Raw genomic sequence first — 23,415 nt, 5'->3', positions numbered from 1 at the left:
CAGACGGCACTTGGAGTATTGTGAACAATTTTAGGCCCCTTATCTATGAAAAGGTGTGCTGACATAGGAAAGCATCCAGAACAGATTCACAAGAAAGATTCCAGAAATGAAAAGGGTTTATGTATGAGGAGACTTTGATAACTCTTGGCCTGTATTCACTGAAGTTCAGAAAGATGATGGAGGATCTCATTGAAATTTATTGAAGGCCTAGATAGAGTATATTTCCTGTAGTGGGGTAGTCTGGGACCAGAGAACACAGCCTCAAAATAGGAGAACATTCCTTTTGACCAGAGATGAGGAAGAATTTCTTTAGCCAGACAGTGGTGAATCTGTGGAATTCATTGCCACAGTCAGTTGTGGAGGCCAAGTCAATAGGCATATTTAAAGTGGAGGTTGCTATGTTCTTGATTAGTATGGGCATCAAAGGTAATGGACAGAAAACAGGAGAATAAGATTGAGAGGGATAAAAAAGAACTGGCTATAATGGAATAGTGGAGCAGACTCAATGGCCAAATGGCCTAATTCTGCTCCTACGTCTTATAGTCAAATACAGATATGAGACTGGTTGTTTTATGTTTAGTGACATACCTCATGATAACACAATGCCTTTTCTACCACTGTGCCATCAAAGCAGTCCAATTTATATGGCATGTCATGTACTAACCTAAAGATGCATTCCTTTCACCACCTCTGTTCCATGGCTGCAGTATGTAGCATCTTCAAAATGTACTACAAATATACTTGCCTGAATTACTCAACAGAATTTCTAAAGCCTATGAACTTTATCATCCATAGGGATGGGGATGTGGGCATGTAGAAATATTGCCATTACATGGTTGTCACCAGATTTAAGTCCTTTCTGCACAGCACTGTGAAAAAGTTTTAACAGATGGATTGCAGTGTTTTCAGTTTGTAGTTCAGCACTTGCTTCTAAAGGACAACTGGGATTTAACGATAAGTTCTGGCCTTGCCAGTGTTCCCCATATCTCACAAACGAATAAGAACAATTGCTGACTTGACATTGGAGAATTCTTTAATAATTTAACTGAATAGATAGATAGATAGATACTTTAGTGATCCCAAAGGAAGTTACAGTGTCACAGTAGCATTATAAGTGCACAGATATAAATATTAGAAGAGAAGTTTAAATTTTTTTTTACCACAAACAGTCTAACACGAGGGGATCATCACTTCCCCAGCTGTAGGTTGACTCATTATAGAGCCTAATGACCGAGGGTAAGAACGACTCATCTTTGAATAGTGGACCCGGTCTTTAATGTCCAGCACTTCAATCACGTGTGATCATACTCAGGGCCAATAATTCCCATGAATTTGATAAACTCTGCAAATATTCATTATTTATCTATTGTTAGAACATACAAAAAATATATTTTAAATTTATTACATTGTCAATTGATGTGTTAATACATCTCTAAGAGATGTTTGTTTCTGGGCAAGATTTCAATAGAATGTTTTCAAGGAAACATAGAACAGAATATTCCGCAAGGCAGTTACAAGCACTGAAGTAAAGGAGTGATAAGTAACAGAATTTACTCAGATTACAATGCTCTCTCAATATTGAGATTTATAGTAACAGGACATCCAGCAGGGTTGGATATTGTAAGCCAATTTAGTGTTTCAATACAATAATAATCTACACAACACACCTAGGTATTGGCTGACATTTCTCAGCTGGTATGGCACATCATGTAATAATCTATGATGAGCTACTAATGGCATTAATTTACAAATGTTTGTAGTACACCATTGACATGGCTGAAGTGAATAAGTGAATATCATATGGAGATAAATTGAGAAGGAGTAACTATATGACATTCAGGTTAGTTCTTAAAAACTTTAAAACTGGAGAAATAGAAAAGATGAGAAAAATCAGTTTATCATTTTAATATACTCTGGATATGTAATAGCTCAAAGTCAAAGTAAATTTATTATCAAAGTATGTATACCATATACAACCGTGCAATTCATCTTCTTACAGGCATCCACAGGCAAAGAAACATGAAAAACCACGCACAACAAAGACCGACAAACATCCAATATGCAAAGTGTACAAACTGTGCAAATAATAAGAGTAAACAAATAAAGCATAGTTCAAAGTAAATTTATTATCAAAGTACATGCAGTATATGTCACCATATACAACCCTGACACTTACTTTCTTACAGGCATACTCTGTAAATCCATAAGAGAATAATAACCAATGAAAGATATGGAGACAACCAGAGTGCAAAAGACAACAAACTGTGCAAATACAAAAAGAAAATAAATAATAATAATAATAATAATAATAATAATCACATTCCAAACACACATAACTTAAAAAAAGGAAGAAGTGAAAAACACCAGAAATGTGTTGAATTAAAAGAGAAAATTGAAAGACTTTGGAATATGGACAGAGTACACATTACCCCGATTGTATTATCCACAAGTGGTATCATCCCAAAGACACTGCACAATAGCATTAAACAATTGGACCTACACAGAAATATTTATGCACGTCTCCAGAAAGCCACAGTATTAACCACTAGAATAGTCTGAAAGTTCCTAGCGATTGACAAATGAGTGTGCTTGGCTATGCCTGTATCTTAGGGTTTACCAGCTTGAGCTGAGAAAAAAATAATTATTAACAATAAATAAATAAATAAGCAAGAAATATCTAGAACACGATATGAAGAGTCCCTGAAAGTGAGTCCATAGGTTCTGGGAACAGTTGAGTGCTGGGGCGAGTGACGTCTGGTTCAAGAGCCTGAAGGTTGAGAGGTAATTACTGTTCCTGAACCTGGAACATGAAACTGCAGTCTCCAAAGGTAAGTGCACAGGTTGTGGAGTACATTCAGCACTGAGGTGAGTAAAGCCGGTCCAAGAGCCTGATGGCTCCTGAGCCTGGCAGCATGAAATCCAACACTCCTACACCTCACCTGGCAGATGTACAGCTAAACAGCAGTGAAACAAATAAATAATCTTCAGTTTGCAGAATCACTCAAAAAATGACAGTTTTGTCCACTGTCATCAAATTTTACATACGGTTTTGAGTTTAAGGATCAAGTAATCACATAGTGGTGGCATCCGTCGGTCTCGAGAGACCATGGATCTGTGCCTGGAGTTTCCAGGATGCAGGGTTGTATGGGAGACCGGCAGTTGCCCAAGCTGCAGGCCTTCCTCTCTCCATGCCGCCGATGTTGTCCAAGGGAAGGGCACTAGGACCCAAGCAGCTTGGTACCGGTGACATCGCAGAGCAATGTGTTATTAAGTGCCTTGCTCGAGGACACAAACACGCTGCCTCAGCTGAGGCTCGAACCAGTGACTAGTCTAGGCCACGCAACAAGTTTGTCAATGGCACAATGGTGGTGGGGCTCATCACTATCGACGAGATGGCTACAGAGTGGAGGTGGAAGAGCTTGAAGCCTGGTGCCAGGCAAATAAGCTCTTCCAAGGGAGATTGTGATCAACTGTAGGAGAACTCACACCACTCATGGGCTTCTTTATATTGGTGGCACAGCAGTGAAAACTATGAGCACTTGTAAACTGCTGGGAGTGCACATCTCACACAAATGCTCACGGCCTGGAACACATTATGCACTTTCAGGAAAGCTCACCGATGTCTCCACTGTCTGAAGAGAAATGGATTTTGCGCATCTATACTCATGTCATTCTGCAGAAGTGCACAGAGAGCATGCTAACAAGCTGTGTCACTGGAAGGTAATGAAATTACACTGTGGTAGGTCGGAAGGCTCTACAACAGGTAGTCAAAACTGCCTAGCACATATCCGGCACCAGCTTACCCACTTTTACTGACATATATAGAAAGTTTCCTGAAAGGAGCCAGTGACATCATGAAGGATACCACCCACCTTGCTCCTGGACTGTTTATCCTACTGCCATCAAGGAGGCGGATATGTAGTATCCATGGCAGGACCGCCAGTCTCAAAATCAGTTCCTTTCCTAAGCAGTAAGGCTGATCAACATCTCCACCTATGGACCTACCCCCCACAACCACCATTACTTTATCATTTCCTTTCAGTCACCCTGTGTACTGATACTCCTATGCCTGGCACCTCTTTATGGATATAAAGTTAATCTATGTATACAAGCTCACTTATGTATTTAGATTTACATTGTTTTTATATTATTATTGTGTTCTTTACCTTATTGTAGATTTTTTTGGTGCTGTATCGGAGCCAGGGTAACAATTATTTCATTCTCATTTACAATTATGTACTGAAAATGACATTAAACATTCTTGAATTTCTCTATGGAAATTTTATCTCCAACCAGGTACTTCACAGATGTCTAAGACATAGGCTAGAAGATGAAATAAAAATGTGAATTTTGAATATTTGATTACAGAATCCTTGTGGGGTATTAAGGTTACCCCTTAATAGACTTTCAGCCATTCCTGAAGTTGGCAGATAGAAAGTGATTTGCCCTTTTACCCCAGGGGTTACTTTTTGAGCCTTTGTGGCTTATTTCCACACACATTTAATTCTGACTTCTGAGAACTTGTTTATCAAACTACTTGCTGTATAAAGCTGCCTTCAAACTACTTCAGTGTCAACAACAGTGCTCCAGCAGGGATTCGAGGAAGCTGGGGAGGAACAGAAATCATGAGAATTCATTAAGTACTGGTACACATGGGGGTGGATAGCACCCTGACTTATTGAGATAGCATCTTTCAAATTAAAATGTGATGTTACTCAAAAATGCCCTGGTGCAAGCCCTTGGTATCTAATCCACTTTTTACATTCAGCTATTCAAGTGTTGTTAAGAACAGCAGTGTGTACAGCCTTTGCAGGGTGATATACATCTTCCCTTAAAGATAATTCAGACTGCTGTGGAAAGCAATATTCAATGCTGCACTTCAGGACTTAGCATTAGACTGAGTGTCCAACTGGATCTGTGGCACAAACAAGTGCACTGGCAGAAGTTGTTCAGAGAGAATGCTCCACTTCATATCTGTGGTTCAAGGTAAATTTATTATCAAAGTACGTACTGTATATCGCTGCATACTACCTTGAGATTCATTTTCTTGCAGGCATTTACAGGAAAAGTAAGTTGTACAACAGAATTTATGAAAATCTATATATAAACAAGTACAGACAAACAACCAATGTGCAAAACAGACAAACTATGCAAACATGAAATAATAATACAAATGACAATAGAAATCACTAAGTGAGAAACACCATAGATATGCTGAATTAAAAGAGGTAATTGCAAGACTATGGAACGTGAACAGACACACATTGTCAGATAGTAATATCAATAACTGGTTTCATTCCAAAGTCCTGACACAACAGCATTCAACAGTTAGGCCTACACAGCAAAATTTATGTAAATCTCCAGAATGACACAATAATAAACACCACTAGAATTGTCTCTAGCAATTGTAAAATGAGTTTACTTGGCTATGACCACACCTCAGATTTTACCAGTTTGAGCTGAAAAAAAAATACAAATAGTAATAATAATAATAATAATAGTAAATATTAAATAATTAATACCGAGAACATGAGTTGCTGAGTCATTGAAAGTGATGTCGCTTGTGAAATCAGTTCAGAGTTGAGTTAAGTGAAGTTATTCACACGGATTCAGGAAATTGATGATGACTGAGCATGGTGGTGTGGGACCCAGGGCTCCTGTACCTCCTGCCCAATGGTAGTAGTGAGAAGAGAACATGGCCTGGATAATGTGGGTACTTGATGTTGGATGCTGCTTGTAAATGTGTTCAGTGAAGAGGAGGTCATTGCCTGGGATAGACTGGGCTGTATCCACCACTTTCTGCAGACTTCTCCATTTCTGGGCATTGGCTATGATGCAACCAGTCATGATACCCCAAGTGATTGAAGTTTACAGAAGTAGTACTCAGTAAGTGCACAGTGTAGGATTCATCTGACACTCAAAACCAATTCCAGAGTCAAAATAGGAGCTGCCAAAGCTTCCAACACTGCTCCTCCTTTACTGGTATTATCATACTGGAATCTCATTAAATATTTAATATTCAGACTGAGACCAGGCGAATGGCGTATTTACCTGTTCCCAGACAGCACAATGGAGTCATAGTCATACAGACTAGAGAAGCCTTTTAGCACACTCTTTCCATGCCAATCTTTCTGTCCATCTACTCCCATCCTATTTGCTTGCATTAAATTAGAACAATGACTTAATTTAAATAACTGCATCGCTGTTTACAAGTACAAAAAAATCTAGGGTGCGATTTGTTACATAAGATTTTGAGACAGTGGTATAAACTGTGCCTTAATGAAATGAAAGTTAATAGGATTTAAAGGCTGATGGAGCCTTTAAACAGAGACGACTGAACCTATTGGGTTTATATTGGATCCAAAAAGAATGATCACTTTCCCACTCTGCTTTGCAACATAATCTATTCTCTCCCATGGACTCATAATCTCCCTTTTGATTCTTTAGGCACTAACTTGCACTAGGGGTAATATTCAGTGGCTGATTATGTCTTTGTAACATGACAGGGAAACTCAGACCTCTTGGGAAAAGGAGACTATGCAGTCTCAACGTGGACAGCTGTCAATGTCAGGACTGAACATGGGCCCCTGGAGCAGTCAGTGCAAAAGAGCTCCTGAGATACTCGAGGAGCTGGAAAAACTACAGGTGTGAACAGCTGTGTTGTGGATTAAAAAAAAAGTGAGTCTTGTTCAACTGTTTGTGATCTCTAGAAGAAAATCAGCCAAACCTTCCCTCAATCTCAAATAGCTGATACGTTGATACACACAAACTGCTGGCAGAACTCAGCAGGCCAGGCAGCATCAACGGAAAAGAGTAAGCAGTCAACGTTTCGGGCCGAGACCCTTCAGCAGAACTGGAAATGAGAGATAGGAAGTCAGTGTAAGAAGGTGGAGGGGTGGGGGGGGGGAAAGAAGTACAAGCTGGCAGGTAGTAGGTGAAACCGGGAGTGGGAGAGGGGTAAAGAAAAGAGCTCGAATGTTAATTAGTGAAAGTGATAAAGGGCTGGAGAAGGGGAAATCTGATAGGAGAGTGTAGAAGGCCATGGAAGAAAGAAAAGGGGGAGAAGCACCAGAGGGAGTTGATGGGCAAGTAAGTCAATGAAATGAGAGGGGGAAATGGGAATAGGGAATGGTGAAGGAGAAAGGGGAGGGTCAGTTATCAGTAGGTCGAGAAATTGTTGTTCATGCCATCAGTTTGGACGCTGCCCAGACGGAATATAAGGCGTTGCTCCTCTAACCTTAGTGTGGCCTCATCGCAACGATGGATGGAAGCAGTCATGGGCTGACATGTCAGAATGGGAATGGGAGATAGAATTCAAATGGGTGACCACCAGGAGATTCCAGTTTTTCTGGCGAACTGAGTATAGGTTCTTGGTGAAGTGGTCTCCCAATCCACATCAACTAGCACCAACATACAGGAGCCCACACCGGGAGCATCAGATACAGTAGATGACCCTAACAGACTCACAGGTGAAGTGTCACCTCACCTGAAAGGACTTTTTGGGGCCCTGAATGGCAGTGAGGGAGAAGGTGCAGGAGCAAGTGTAGCACTAAGAGTGGACTAGGGAGTTGCATATGGAGAAATTCCTGTGGAAAGCAGAAAGGTGTGTGTGTGTGTGTTTGCACCGATCTTTTTGGTGGTTGCTCATCATACGGCATATCTTGGACATCTGAAAGCTGGTGGAGCCCGTCCCTCTCCAAGTTTTTTTAAACAAGGTCGAGGTGATAGCTCGACACTCAACCCAGGCACGGATGGAGAGCGTGCAAGGGAGCCGGCCGGATTCGAACTCGGAACCTCTCGCCCCGAAATCCAGCGCTGATGCCACTACATCACCAGCCAGCATGGTGGGATGGTAGGCAAGGACTATGAAGAACCCTATCCCTGATCCGTGATGGGTTGGCAGTGGATGGGATGAGGCCAGACGTGTGTAAAATGGAACAGATGCAGGTAAAGGCAGCATTGATGGTGGAGGAAGTGAAGTCCCCTTCTTCGAGGCGGAAGACATTTTATTAGTTCTGGAATGAAAAGCCTCATCTGAGAGCAGGTGAAGCAGAGATGGAAGAATTGCGAGAAGGGGCTGGCATTTTTACAAGTAACAGGGTGGGGAGAGGTATAGTTCAGGTTGCTATGAGATTTAGTGGATTTCTAAAGGATATCAGTGGATCTTCTTCTGGCTATCCATCCCATAGGATGATGATAGTCCCTTTTAGTCAGTTAGTGGGGAACTCCACTCCTCAGAAAGAAACTGCGTGTGCGTGAATGGATTTTTAGGTGAGTAGGGGTTTGCACAGGTCCAGACCCACCCTCTCGACATCCCCTCCCAGATCCAGTGGCATGGTGGGGTGCAAGACGGCTGGGGGAAGTTCTGTTGCAGTGAATGGCCAGACCAAGCTTTGATGCAAGGGATGCCCTTTCTGCGCTTCACGACACATGTTTGCTGGATGGCCGTTGACCCTACGAGAGGGTTCATCCACGCTTTGACAAGTCTTGTTTTTCGCCCTGCAGGGTGCCTAGCCACCCTCCTCACCAGGCAAGCCTGGTGGGGGAGTGGATTTGGTCGCCGACCACCCGGCCATGCGACAGGTGGTACTGGGTTATATGGTACCAGTAGCACTCAGACGAGTGGCCTGACACTCGTGGATATCAGTGGATAAACTGTCTGCAGAGACAGAGATCGAGAAAGGGGAGGGAGGTGTCAGAAATGCACCAGGTAAATTTGAGGGCAGGGTGGAAGTTGGAGGCAAAGTTGATGAGCTCAGCATGGGTGCAGGAAGCAGCACCAATGCAGTCGTTGATGTAGTGTAAGAAAAGTTGGGGAGAGATTTAGATGTTTGGCTTGCAACATAGACTGTTCCACATGGCTGACCAATGTGGGTGCCCATTGCTACACCTCTGGTTTGAAGGAAGTGGATGTAGGTAGGAAGGGATTGAAGAAGGGAGGATAAAACAGAGTCAAGATATGCAGACGTAAGTTCAATGGGGCAGGAAACAATAGGTGCACCTAGAAAGGCGGGTTTATAGATCTTGGGAAGGAGGTAGAAACAGGTTGTGTGAGATCAGGGAACTACAAAATTGGTGACAGTAGATGGGAGATCACCAGAGTTAATAAGTTCGATGATGGTTCAGGTGACAATGGCTTGGTGCTCAGTGGGGTCCTGTTCAAGAGTGAAGTAAGAGGAGATGTCTGAGCATTGTCACCTGGCCTCAGCAAGGTAGAGTTCAGTCCACCAGACTCCTACCGCACCCCCTTATCTGCGGGTTTGATGGCGAGGTTAGGGTTAGTGCGGACAAAGTGGAGCACAGTGTGTTTGGAAGGAGTGAGATTAGAATTGGAGAGAGGAGTAGTAAAGTCGAGAAGTTTGATGCCTTGTCAGTAGTTAGCAACGTAAAGATCCAGAGCAGGCAGAAGACCAAATACGGTATATTAGGACAGAACTTACATTTCATTTGAATAAGAAGATTGGTTTGACAAATGAATTGTTGTCCTATGCTTTCTCTAATTTGTTCAAATTATAGTATTGTAGTATAAGTATATTATTTTTAGACATGGTGTTTGATACATTTTGGTGACATAGGCAGAATAAATAGTATTACTAAGGTAAAATCATGTAAAAACTAGAATAATTCCTTCATTTTTAATAACTCTCTCTTGCTTAATACTTTAACTTATTATTTTAAATTACATATTGTTGAATGGCTGCAGGAGAAAAATCAAGAAAGGTATTAGATGATTTAACTGCCTACATCATGTGATACTCCATTATAAACTTGCAAAATGCTCTGATAGTTAGATATATTTTGCATAGAAAGTAGTTTTATCCTACTTGCTCAGTCAAAATCCCTCACATATTTGAATATATCAAGTTTCCCCTTAATCTCTTCTTTCCCAGCTTTTCCAATCTTCCCACATATCTGGAGGTACTTATCCTGATGTCATTCTGACAAACCTCCTCTAAGATCTTCCAAGATTTTCTTCCCGAAGTGCAATACCTGGTGACTTACAATGAAGTATAAAAAGTTGTACATGACCTTTTTTTTTACCTTCGGAGTCTATTTACAAGACTAAATATCCCCCTTGGTTTCTTAAATATCTTATTACCCTGACCTTTCACTTTCAAAGTTTTGTGAATAATCCTCCTCCGTGTACCACCCCAACCCTTCTCCCAAAATCCCTCTGTTCTTGAATGCTATACAAGTCTTGAGCTGTTTCTGTCTGTGGCTTTCTACAAAGTGCATCAGTCAGGTGATATACGTGAAAGTGCATCTAGCTTCCATATGCCTATTTCACCGGTCTATTTGTATTCAGAGTCTGCAATATCCTGTTCATTATTCTTTTCATGGTGTGCTTCTGCCACCTCTCAAAAGGTAGGTTAACAGGTCACTGTAAATTATCCTATAAGCAAAAGGCAAAAAAACTCAGAAAGAGTAGATGACCCGGTGGGAGAGAATAAACTGGGAAATATAGTGAGAGGAAATGGTACAGATGATCCTTCTGTTCTGTGAGCTGGCACCTACTCAATGGGCTGAATGGCTTCATTCTGTCTCCTAGTAAGCAAGTACTTAATTCATATTTTTAACCGTTCTTCAATCCCCTTCACTGCTTTCTTCCAGTCTGTTAGGACATCTTAAATTGCATAATTAATGGTCTATTACTTTGTAATTTCTCACTGAAATTTTCTTGAGACTTGCTCTTTCATTTCCTTATTTTAGTCTCCATAGTACATACTTGGGGTTTGTAACCAATCCTATTCAGTTTCTTGATTCTAACAAAATTGATTCAATCTTTGAACAAGATGATGTCTCTCTTTAGAAAATTACATGACCCTTGCTCTGTTCTGTCACCCTGACTTTATCCTTCTCTCTCCTTCCTGGAAATGCTGTACCCAGAAATGCTTACTTTCACACACGTAGTATGTTTAAGCCCTTTAGCACAGCTGCTAGTCCAAGTCTTAAGTATTCTAATAGCTCATCAACCTTGCCTATAACACTTCTTGTGTTAAAACACTTGCTTGACTTGTTAGTGGGTTTTTTTTGCTTTCTTTACTCTGTCCTTCCTGGTTTTCTCTATACACTGCCTGTTATGTATTGTCCTCGGGGCCAGTTTAAGAGCAGCGGAAATGCACAGATGGATTATATAGTACACGAACCAAGGAAAAATAATGTACTCCTGAAGAAGTTAACTAATGCCACAAGTAACCTGGCAGAGGGTAAGACAACGTTTTTGTTAAATAACTCAAGAATTGAAAATTAAGTAGCAATTTTGAAAGAGTTCAAAAGACAATCTCAGTTCTCATGCAGTAATTCAAAATATGCTTGCCTTTGGGCTCAGGACCACTTCTTAAGAAAGCCTTAGGAATATACATAAAAAATATAACAATACTTACAACCATACCATTTAGGGACACCCAACAATCAGGGGGAAAATCCTGAAGCAATGGAACTAGAAACTGGAGACAACCATCCCAGTGGCATAACAGAAGCATCATTCCAATGAGGTTAAATATTCTCACCACAGCACTGGCAAAGTCATATGTCATATGGAATATCTGAAAGGATAAAACAAAGAAATCAGGATTTAAGCCAAGGCTTCTTCAGCATATGTCATTATTGATATTCTAAAGCAGGGGTTCCATAGACTCCTTGCTTAATTGTCCATTGCACAAATAGGTTGGGAACCCCTTTTATAAAGGGTAATTGAGCTGGAACATTTGGAGACACAGAAGACTCAAGATGCTGGAATCTGAAGCAAAAACAGTGAGCTCTGCAAGTCAAGCAGCATCTGCAAAAATGGACAGACTTTCTGGGTCGAGATCCTTCACCTTGACCACGTAAAAGGTCTCAACCAGTCCAATTCACTCTACAAATGCTGTCTGACACTCTGAGTTCCTCATGTTTTTCCTTTGAATATTTGGAATAATTTAGATTACAGCAACGATTGTCATAAAAATAGTAATAATTTTATGGAATAAAGTTTCTGTATGTGAATTTTATATATATATGGAGAGGCTTTGGTTTCTTTCTAAAATCTAGCATATATAGTCAGAGTTAGGAAAGGAAATTCTGTTCACCATTGCAAAGTCATCATCAGTGATGAACTAATCATTCAGCAAAAAGCCTTTTCCAAAGGTTCTGATCATTAAAGCAAAGACACTCTGTTCTTTGTCAACCATCTATCAGGTTTTATTTTTTTTATTTTAAACTATATTCAGATTTCCAGCACACAAAATTTTGCTTTTATATATCAGTATTTTCTTTATTGCTTTCCACAATCAAAGAACTTTCTAAGTCAATGAAAGTTTCAGTCATTTCTTTAGTATAATACCTGTACACGCGATTGAAAACAGTAATGAAAATGAATAAAACATCTTCAAAAAATTATTGACTTAAAGGCATAATTAATAATTGAAATTAGCTTGTACTTAACATAGAAAGAATTCAGCAAGGGATCAGCATCAAAATCATAAATTTACTTCAGTGTCGGCTTCCTCAAACACCTTTAAACAATAGCCTTGCACTCAACTTCAACAAGACCAAGGAATTTAGGAAGGGGAAGGTGTGAGAACTCAGTCCTCACTCATGAGTCAGTAGCGAAAAGGATGAACTGCTTCAAGTTCCTCGGTGTCAAACTCTCGGAGGATCTACTGAGCCTAGCCTATGAAGAAGGCATGCCAGTAGCTCTGCTTCATTAGACGTGTTATGTGACTGGTATGTCACAAAGGACTACTGCAAATTTCGACAGATGTACAGAGGAGAACATTCTAAGTGGTTGTTATGCCAGTTCCAAAGCACAGGATCACAAGAGGCTACAGAGGGCTGAAGATTCAGCAGGTTTTATCCCTCTTCACCCATTAAGGATATCTTCAAGAGGCAGTGCTTCAAGAAGGCAGGCCCCTCACCATCTGGGATATGCCATCTGCTTGTGACTATCATTGAGTAGAAGGTACAGGCCCCTCAAAATTTAAGGAACAACCTCCTCCCCTCTGCCATCAGATTTCTGAAAAGTCTATGAACAAGATCTCATTATTCTTATTTTGCATTATATATTTATTTTTATAACTTAATGTTACAAAAATTAAGTGCTACCACAAAACAACAAATTTCATGACTCATGTCAGTGATACTAAACCTGTTCTGATTCTTTCTGTGGAGTGAGAAAGATGTTCTCAAACAGCTAACTTTGCACATCTGCTCTTCAACCTGAACACTCAGTCTACTGTACTGCTTCTGCCTTGCACTTGAGCAGCACAGAAGTCTAAATAATGCATAAGCACAAAACAGTCCTTCCAACATCTCATTCCCCAAGTAAATCACTGAAAGGTCATTCAAGATGGTTATTTTCATAAGATCTAGGATGGGATTTAGACACACAAACCTTTGAGCTGAGAGACTCTGAGGTAACCAGTCACTCATAACATATTGGACATTCTTATATTTGTTATATATTAATGCATTTGGGCATGTTTTAACTGTTGGATATTAAAGAACCATTATAATTGTGATGGTACTGTTTCTTCACATTACAGAATTTTTGAGCTCTTGAAATAAATACAGGTATCCTACAAAAAGCATTCTTCAAGGTAATATCGTACTGTGGATATTTCACAAATCCCTGATTTCCATGAGCAAAGGATCATTTATTCCCACTCTGAACATGTAAATCCACTAGAAAATCATTATTAAGTTTTACCTTCATGTTAAATTCTGATTGGATATCATTTTATTACAAGGCATTGAGCTACTAAATTATGTATGGTTGAATAAAATTATAATTTTAAATTGAATTGCTTAAACATATGAAAATTCTCACGTGTCTAACAGTTAAAGAAGATGTGATTTTGATGAGAATCACTCTAAAAATATTTCTATCTTTTCTGATTTCACGTTTTTGAATGCTGGCATTGAATTCTACTGGCTTTGAATGATCTCTCCTTGTAAAGCACATTATTATCATACAGTAGTTAACAATGTAGCATCTGCAATCCTTGGCAAAGTCACAAACAATTGGGACAGTACACCATCATTTATATTCATACATTCAGTTCAGGCTTTTCTGTTTCACCCATCTTCATTGGCAGCATCTGCATTTATATGCATTGACATTGTAAGTGTTAATATTTTCTGCATGGAATTCTAAGTTTTAAAAGAACTTTAAAACTGTTCTTTAAAGAACTTTAAAACTGTTTTAAAAGATTCTAAGTTTTAAAAGATTCTAAGTTTTTTAAAAGATTCTAAGTTTTAAAAGAACTTTAAAACTGTTCTTTAAAGAACTTTAAAACTGTTCTTTAAAGAACTTTAAAACTTTAGAACTGTGTGCTAACAAAATCACAATTAGTCACAAGGATATTCAAGACAATGGTATGTGACAAATTCAATCCAGAGATAAGCACTTCTCTGTAGGAAATGTCACTTTTTAGGAAAAAGACATTAAACCAAGGGCAACTTTGACTTTCATATATTCATTTAAATAGATACCGTTGCATTGTTTGAAGAGAAGAGTTTCCTGGGTCATTTTAACTTTTCCTGTTTCTACCTCATGTTTCCAACATCAACGAATTTTATTTTGATATCATCGTTTACTTCACTGCCACTTCCCTTCAAGGGGACTAACAAACTCGGAGAAGTCCCTTCTTCTCTCTGATGTAATTTCCATTTGTTCATCCTCTCTAAATTATGCAAGTCACTTCACAGAATGTAGCTTTGTGAAATATTTTGATTTTCAACTTTTTTCCTTCATTTTTAAATTACCATATGGATACTTCCTGTTTGTGCCTGAATTAGAAAATTTCAACTAAATGCCGGAGGAACTCAGCAGACCAGGCAGCATTTATAGAAAAGAGTACAGCTGACATTTCGGGCTGATTAAATTTGGATTTCCAGCATCTGCATATCTTCTCATTTGTGATTAGAAAATTTCATCTCCTTTGCTGCTAATCTCCATCCTGGTCTTATTGGTCCAATTCTGAATTTTTTCTTCCATTCTCAACCTCTGTCTCCACTGGAAAGGCAAATCCAGAGTTGAGAATCTTCCACAAATCCATTCTTATTCTTATTCTTGATTCACCTTTTCTGATTCTTCTTCTCACCATCCAACTTTCTCCACCTTTGTGGCATCTGTTGTGACAATTTCACCTTCCATAACATTATTTTAGATATACCTTCAATCATTAATTCTTCCCAACCATACAGCCCTCAAATGGACTCATTCCATTTCCACACTCTGCTCTTAGCCTTTCTCTCTAATCTCAGAAACAGGACAGCATTCCCCTTTGTGCCCATTTTCACCCTATAATTCCTTAGGAGTCAGCAGTTACTGTATACTGTAGTTTGGAAAAATTTGATATGTCACTGAAGACTCCTGTAAATTTCTATAGATGTACAGTGGAGAGCCGTCAAATTGGTTGCATTACCGCCTGATATGGAGAGACCAATAGGAAGGGCCTGCAGAGGGCTTTAGAAGACTCAGCCAGCAAAACCACGGGCATAATCCTCCCTACCACTGAGGACATTTTGAACAGGTAGTGCTTTAAGAAGGCGGTATCCATCATTAAGAACACTCAGCATGTGGAGCATGTCCTCTTTTCATTACTACCATTAGGAGGGGAGTGGGGAAGAGGTGACTGAAAACCCAGTCTCAGCATTTTAGGAACAGCTTCCTCACCTCGGCTATCAGATTTCTGGACAGACCATGAACACTACCTCTCGAATCCTCTTTCACGCCATTTATTAGTTTCTTTATTATTTTAACTAATAGTTATTTTTATGCATTGCACTGTACTGCTGTAACAAAACAACAAATTTCATGATATATCAATGATAATAAATCTGATTGTGATTCACCAGCTTTTCCATTCAGCAGATCATTTTCTGCAGTTTTCGGCTCCAGTAGGTTATCAGCACTACATTTTTGCCACTTTTTTCAACCAAATCCATTGGCTCATATCTCTACTTTTTCACTTCCTACAGCACCTACCCCTCCAGCCCTTTAGCTCCTCCTTTCTAACTGCCACTATCTCAAATATTTCATTCCCGATAAAGCAGCTGATTCATATCAACTTGTTCCGATTGTCTGTACTACATTCTATGTCCACAATATGCTGTCCTACATGTGAGAGAGCTACAGGTTTAATGTGCATTGACTGAATCTCCTATTGAACACCTCTGCTTAGTCCACAAATGTGACCTGGAGCTACGAGTCAGCCGTTACTTATAATGTGCATTTCATTCTCACTCCATCCTATCTGTTCTGTGTAATAGACATGCTGGTGAATCTCATTGTAACCTCAAAAAAAATAGTGCCTTGTTGTCACAACCAGTAAAATGTTCAGGAGAGTAACGTTAAACAATATCAGCTTCACTAAGTATGTAATTAATTAAATATAAATTAGAAAAAATAAATTACATTTTATTCACTATATAGCATAATAATTTTCTTGGTGAAATTAAATGGCTGATCTGCAGACTAAACCCTCCCTGAGACAAAAGTAAATCATTTCATTTCAAAACCAACTCTCCTACTCCGAATGAAAATTACCAGCCCTAATCAACATTTAAAATAAATTATAACCTCTGCCCTGGCAGAAATGTGATAACAGATGTGACACTCCCAAACTGTCAATTGCATCTAACACCTAATTGCACAGGCTGCCCTTTAATAAGCAAGCTAAAGACAAATTTTTAACCTTCTATAGAACATAGTTTATGAAAAAATGTTTCCTACGTTCTGGATATTACCATCCATCAGGAACATTTATCAAGAGCGCTGCGTACGCAGAGCCCTTAGTATCATTAAGGATCCCACCCATCCAGCTAGCATCCTCTGACCTCCTACCATCAGGCAGGAGACTACGATGCATAAAAACATGAAACTGTCAGGATGAAAAGCAGTTTCTTCCCTCAGGCCATTAGGCTTCTGAACTCACTGCTGCATTGGATTCGAAGTGTCACTGGTTAACCTGTTCCAGTACAATATTTAATATTAATGCACTTTAGTTTGTTATTTATGTGTGATTTATTTGTAGATTTAATCCTTACTTTCGTAAGTTATCGTGTGTATTTGTATTAAGTGTACCACTGTGTTGTCTCATTTCTATATAAATTATATGGTTATATACAATATGTTATATAAAGTACATGCATATAGTTAAATTACAATAACGGTTTACTTCCACCAGTAAATATATTTTCAATTGCATCAGCCAACAAATGGATCCAAATGTTTTTGACTTTCAGAAAAGTAAACTACTATATAATATGTGACTCATTTCCAAATAGAAATAACAGAATATATCATCTTAGGATGAAGATTTGCCCAATGAGTGAATAATGCTAGACATTTGATTGTTCGTGCAAAATGTTTTTTTTATATGCTGTTTCACCTACACCAATCTGGAGAAGCAGTGAGTATTCTAACTTATTTCAAACCCTTTTGCAAAAGCTTTTATAGATCTGAAGGTGAGCTACCCTTTATCTTACTTAAATTTTAGAATATCAGTAACCGCCTGGTTGACGCTGTGATGAGGTTGTCAATGAAGTAGCTTGTTCTTTTTCTTGTTGAACTGTGTGGTTTACATGTCACTAGCCACCAGTCAGTCTACACCTGGTAACGCAAGAGTTGTACTATTTGTTGGCATGTGTTGCTAACAAAGTACAAACTGCAGGTACCTGACACTATCGCTGCAATATTACCTTAACCTCAAACTGTTACTATGTCCAACACACTTGACAAAGAAAACTGGACAATGGCACTTAATATACTGTAAGTGAAGACTTCAGCAGGAAGATAAACAGTATCAACAACTTGGTAATAATGTTTGAAGTTCAAAGATCAAAGTAACTTTATTACTTAAGTGCATATATGTCACCATATACAACTCTGAGATTGATTTTCTTGCCAATATTCACAAACACCGTAGAATCAATGAAAGACCACACTCAACAGTACTCAAAAGCAAAAAGAAATAGTAATAATAAGCAATAAACATCAAAAACATGAGATGAAGAGCCCTGGAAAGTGAGTCCATAGGTTGTGCGAACAGTTCAGTGATGGGCAAGTGAAGTTATCTCCTCTGGTTCAAGAGCCTGATGGCTGAGGCGTAATAACTGTTCCTGAACCTGGTGGCATGGGACCTGAGGGTCCAATAGCTCCTTCCTGATGGCAGCAGTCAGAAGAGAGCACGGCCTGGGTGGTGGGTGCTCTTAACGATGGATGCTGCTTTTCTGCAACAGTGCTCCATGTAAATGCGCTCAATGACAGGGAGGTATTTACCCGTGATTGATTACACTGTATCCACTACTTTGTTTTGCCAATACATCAGCATTATACGTCAGAATCATGGAGATTGCTGTTTGTAAGGGGTTCTTGTTAGGTTTTATCCCATTGAGACAGGGAAAAGTTCGGAGCGTAAAGGAACCACGGTTGACAAGAGAAATGGAACATTCAGTCAAGGGGAAGAAGGAAGTAGAGAGATTTAGGAAGCAAAATTCAGACAGGTCTCTTTAGTGTTACAAGGTAGCCAGGCCGACTCAATGACATATGATAGCATATTTAAATAAGCCGACAGAGACAACAAGAGTGTAATAAAGAACTGAAAATCAACATTGTGCAACAGGAATAGGGCAGGGTAAATATCACAAGTCTGGTCAAGCTAATGGGAAGATAAAAATAAGTTTTCAAATTTTAGCCTCGAAGCCACAAGGTGAAAAATCTATTTTGAATAGACATTGGAGCATATCATATCATATATTTCTGTCTCTCTATATAATTGCCATCTGTAACAAAATTTTATATAGTTCAATAGCTTTCAGTATAGGAAAGATGTCAACAAAATAGAGAGAGTACAGAGAAGATTTACTAGAATGTCACCTGGGTTTCAGCACCTAAGTTACAGGGAAAGGTTGAACAAGTTAGGTCTTTATTCTTTGGAGCGTAGAAGGTTGAGGGGGAACTTGATCGAGGTATTTAAAATTTTGAGGGTGATAGATAGAGTTGACATGGATAGGCTTTTTCCATTGAGGGTATGGGAGATTCAAACAAGAGGACGTGAGTTGAGAGTTAGGGGGCAAAAGTTTAAGGGCAACATGAGGGGGAATTTCTTTACTCAGGGAGTGGTAGCTGTGTGAAACGAGCTTCCAGTAGAAGTGGTAAAGGCAGGTTCGGTATTGTCATTTAAAGTAAAATTGGATAGGTATATGGACAGGAAAGGAATGGAGGGTTATGGACTGAGTGCGGGTCAGTGGGACTAGGTGAGAGTAAGCGTTTGGCACGGGCTAGAAGGGCCGAGATGGCCTGTTTCCATGCTGTAATTTTATAATGTACATGCTTCAGCCTTCCTTGCACAGTAGGAATGTGAAGCTTATTATAGTATTAATAATTACTAATAACTGATCACTTACAAAAAAGTGTGGTATCATACACATTGGATGACATGGTTCTTTGGCTTTGAAATATATTTCTGGGGCAATAGAATGTTTCAGAATGTTCTGAGATAGTGAATTAAAAGCAACATTTTTATTTTCCCCGACAGCTGTTTAAAAGTGATACAGGTATAATATAGTATAAAATGCTGATATTATCCTAAGTATTATGTTACTAAAGTAATGATACTGGATTTATAAAGCACATTTTTTGAGTATATATTATTTCATGATTTTTGCACAATTTTTAATCTATTCAATATACATACACTGTATTTAGTACTATTATTTTTTTTTTTCCTTTTATATTAAGTATTGCATTGAACTGCTGCTGCTAAGGTAACAAATTTCACATCAAATGCCAGTGATAATAAACCTGATTCTGAATCTAAAGGACATTGAACAATCATTACATTCCTGTTGATTCTATTTTAGAAGTCCTATTGCGTGCATGGAAATGATATATAGTAGAAAACATCTGCAGGTACGACTGAGTAAATGGAAGATATTGATTGTAAATAATGATTCAAAATCCTCCAACTCCTCCCATTTGACGTCATCAGTGCAAGCATAATCTCCTCCCTTTTTCAGTATTCCGAAGGGATCTGGATACCCTAATTCATTCTTTAGCCTCCACTGATATCCTTTCTCTCCCCCTCAGAACTTCCAGTGCAAATGGAAGAGGGTACAACAGCTTCACCTTTAAGTCTGTCCTCTCTGCAATCCTGGGCAACAAATACACATTGCACTTGGACTAGTGATATGCAGGTCTTTCCTTGCATTTGCTAAACTGCATAATGCAGTCTTTCTCCCATCGAAGAGACAAAACATTGGAACAGTGCATTCAGTCAACAAGCATTACCCCACAATTATCCCAGGTCTTCAAATCTCCATCTTGTTCCCACATCAATCTTTCTGTCCTTAAGTTAAACCACTCCATTAGGCCTCACCTTCCACCCAGCAAGATGTTGTATCTTCACCTTATATGAAATGAAAAACAAGCCTGCAGCATTGAGTTTATCAATTTCAGATCCGCAACATTTCTGGTAGTTTTATCTCTACCTTCTCTCAGAAATTTGTGATTAAAAAAAAATGTTTTCAATTCCTCCAAAATTTTGTCCCTAGTAAAAAGTCCCAACTGCTTTCAATTTGGTATTTACTCTCCCTCACCTTCCACCATTCATAAATTTTTACTTACTTCTTCCTTTCGCTACATATTCTGGCTTGTTTTTTTTTATCTATTCTATATTCTAGTGTAAAAATCATCAACCAGAGAGGTTAACTCAATTTCTCTCTGTGGATCTATCTGATCTGCTGATTATTCCCAGCATTTGCTGTTCTTATTTAATATTGAGACCAATAGGGAAATTTAATAATTTACAAAAGTAGAAAATATTTTAACAGAATAAACAATAAAATGTGATTTTTTTGCACTGAATCTGATCAGTACAGGCACCATAGATCTGGTATTATTACTAGAGTAAATAAAAGTACTAATAATTGAGCTGTTCAAATATGAAGATTGCAATCCAAAAGTGACCAACAGCATGATTTACTAAAATTCACTTACAGCCAATTTCCAGTACACACCACTTGGTGGTATAATGATTTATGACTGAAAGGAAGTAATTTTTCAGAAGACAATCCAGACTGTAGTACTATACGGAGGAGAACGGACTACAAATTTTTCCGAATAGCATTGGAATGCTTATTGCAAAAGGAAGAAAGGAGAGGACAATGTCAGGAGCCGAGTCTAATACAAGATGTTGGAGGAACTCAGGCGGTCAGGCACCATCCATGGGAAGGAATAAACCGTTGACATTTCAGGCTCAGACCCTTCAACAGGGCCTGGGTGCAGTTCTGTTAGAAGTTCAGCAATCTTACATCTTGTCAAAGTCAGTAAATTTTCAAATGAAATATCCCATCAACTGCAGTACCAACCATAGATAATGGTAATTCCATCTTGGTTCCATCACTCACCTCCCTCTCTCAATCAGGCCTCATACCTCATGGGCGTGGCACGGTAGCGTAACATTTAACACAATCGCTTTGCAGTGGAAGCGGTCACTAATCAGGGTTTGATTTCACCGCTGTCTGCAAGGAGTTTGTACATTCTCCCCGTGACCTTTAGAAGCTCCAGTTTCCTCCCACATTCCAAAGATGTATGGTTAGGGCTAGTAAGCTGTGTGCATGCTGTGTTTCACTGGAAGTATGACGACACTTGAGCACGATCCTTGCTGATTTAATTTGAGACAAACGACACATTTCACTATTTGTTTCAAATGTTTCAATGCACATGTGACAAATAAAGCTAATCTTTAATAGTCCTTTGTTCAACCCACCCTCACATACTCTTACCTCATTATATGCATACTTCACACCCACACGGTATAGCTAGCATAAATTTTCAATTGTTTAAGAGGTCTTAGAGGGCTATAGGTAAGCCTAGTAATTTCTAAGGTAGGGACATGTTTGGCACAACATTGTGGGCCGAAGGGCCTGTATTGTACTGTAGGTTTTCTATGTTTCTATGTTAATCTTAACCACCATATCACTGAAAAGCACCATCCGACAAACACTGATACACTCCCCCTTTTCTTTCAGTACAACAGAGTGTATAATCTCTGTATCTGTGTACTGGGAAAATGAGTGACACTCATTACTACATATGCTTACCTCCATGAGGAGGCCACCACCCCATAACTAAAATGGTTATTGCTGAGTATGTGGATTAGTGGATTTTCAGGGCCAGGTTTGGTTCATCAGCTGCCAGTCTGGTCTTCAGTTCATGAGTGTGGCTAATGAGGAGAAGCACGATTGAAAACATTGAAGACCGTGACTAGTTCACCTGCACACGTTACACTTCTCAACCCTGTGAATGCTGAAAAACTCTCTGGAAAGGCAACACGGCAAGACTTTCTCAGGTGGAAAGAAAATGGATGACATTATATCACAGAACAGCAGGTGAAGCATCTTCAGCATCCTTCCAATCTACAAATTCCTAATAAACAGATTACTGGCTGTGAGCAAAACTGTGATGAGGAGGGTGGAAACCAATGAAATCACTGGCTCACCTTAATGGGTGGTTAAACAAGGATCCTGTTAATATCAGCCTGCACAGAGGATGGGAAGAATAAATCTTACAGAATGAAAACTTTAAAAAATCATTTAAATTTTACCTGCAACCACAAAATGGAGATGATAACAAATTAAATCAACCTTGTTCATAAATATTTTTCCAATTCAATACTCGAACTGCAAACCTGTTTACCAGTTGGCATTTAGGAAGAAATACAAATAGACAGCTTGGCAAGTAAACTAGGTTTGATTGATTCATTGAGGAGACCAACCAAGCTTAGTAAGCACACAAATCTTTCACTTTTCAATTTCAGATTTATATTCGTACAGATCACTTCGGAAGTTATTGTCTGCGTCATCATAGTATACAGATAAAAATGACATAGAAATCTAAAACAAAATCAATACACTAACACACCCTTGGTCAATTAGCATCAATAGAGGGAAAGGTATCACAGAAAAATGATTTGCTGAGCATCATTTAAAGGATCTACATCCACAACACTTTTCATGCTCTTGATCTTCCCAGTAACTTTCAATTCCTGTTAGTTCAGCAATCTTACATCTTGTCAAAATCAGTAAATTTTCAAATGAAATATCCCATCAACTGCAGTGCTATCATAGATAAAGTTAATTCCATCTTAGTTCCATCACTCACCTCCCTGTCTCATTCAGGCCTCATACATCATGGGCATGACATGGTAGCATATTATAACCTATTATATCCTATTATAACCATGGATGTTCAGTCCCTATACACTTCTATTCCCCCCTCAAGAAGGCCCCAAAGTTCTCTGGTTCTTTCTTAACAAAATAACCAATCTACTCGCATCCTCCATCTAGCAGAACTGGTCCTCACACTCAATGATTTTTCCTTCAGTTCCTCCCACTTTCTCCTACTTGAGTGGTAGTCATGAGCATCAG

At 39.0% G+C, this 23,415-nt stretch overlaps 1 protein-coding gene across 1 annotated transcript in view; it reads right to left on the bottom strand.

The window, feature by feature from the left end:
- LOC132404879 (potassium/sodium hyperpolarization-activated cyclic nucleotide-gated channel 1-like) overlaps positions 1-23,415 on the bottom strand; it is a 255,912-nt gene that overhangs the window by 133,458 nt on the left and 99,039 nt on the right. The window contains exon 3 of the mRNA XM_059989441.1: positions 11,385-11,546. Coding sequence (XP_059845424.1) covers positions 11,385-11,546 — 162 coding nt within the window. The remainder of the gene's footprint in view (positions 1-11,384; positions 11,547-23,415) is intronic.

The sequence above is a fragment of the Hypanus sabinus genome, chromosome 14 (assembly GCF_030144855.1).
Source record: "Hypanus sabinus isolate sHypSab1 chromosome 14, sHypSab1.hap1, whole genome shotgun sequence".
NCBI lineage: Eukaryota > Metazoa > Chordata > Chondrichthyes > Myliobatiformes > Dasyatidae > Hypanus > Hypanus sabinus.
This window is presented reverse-complemented; position numbering and strand designations above follow the sequence as displayed.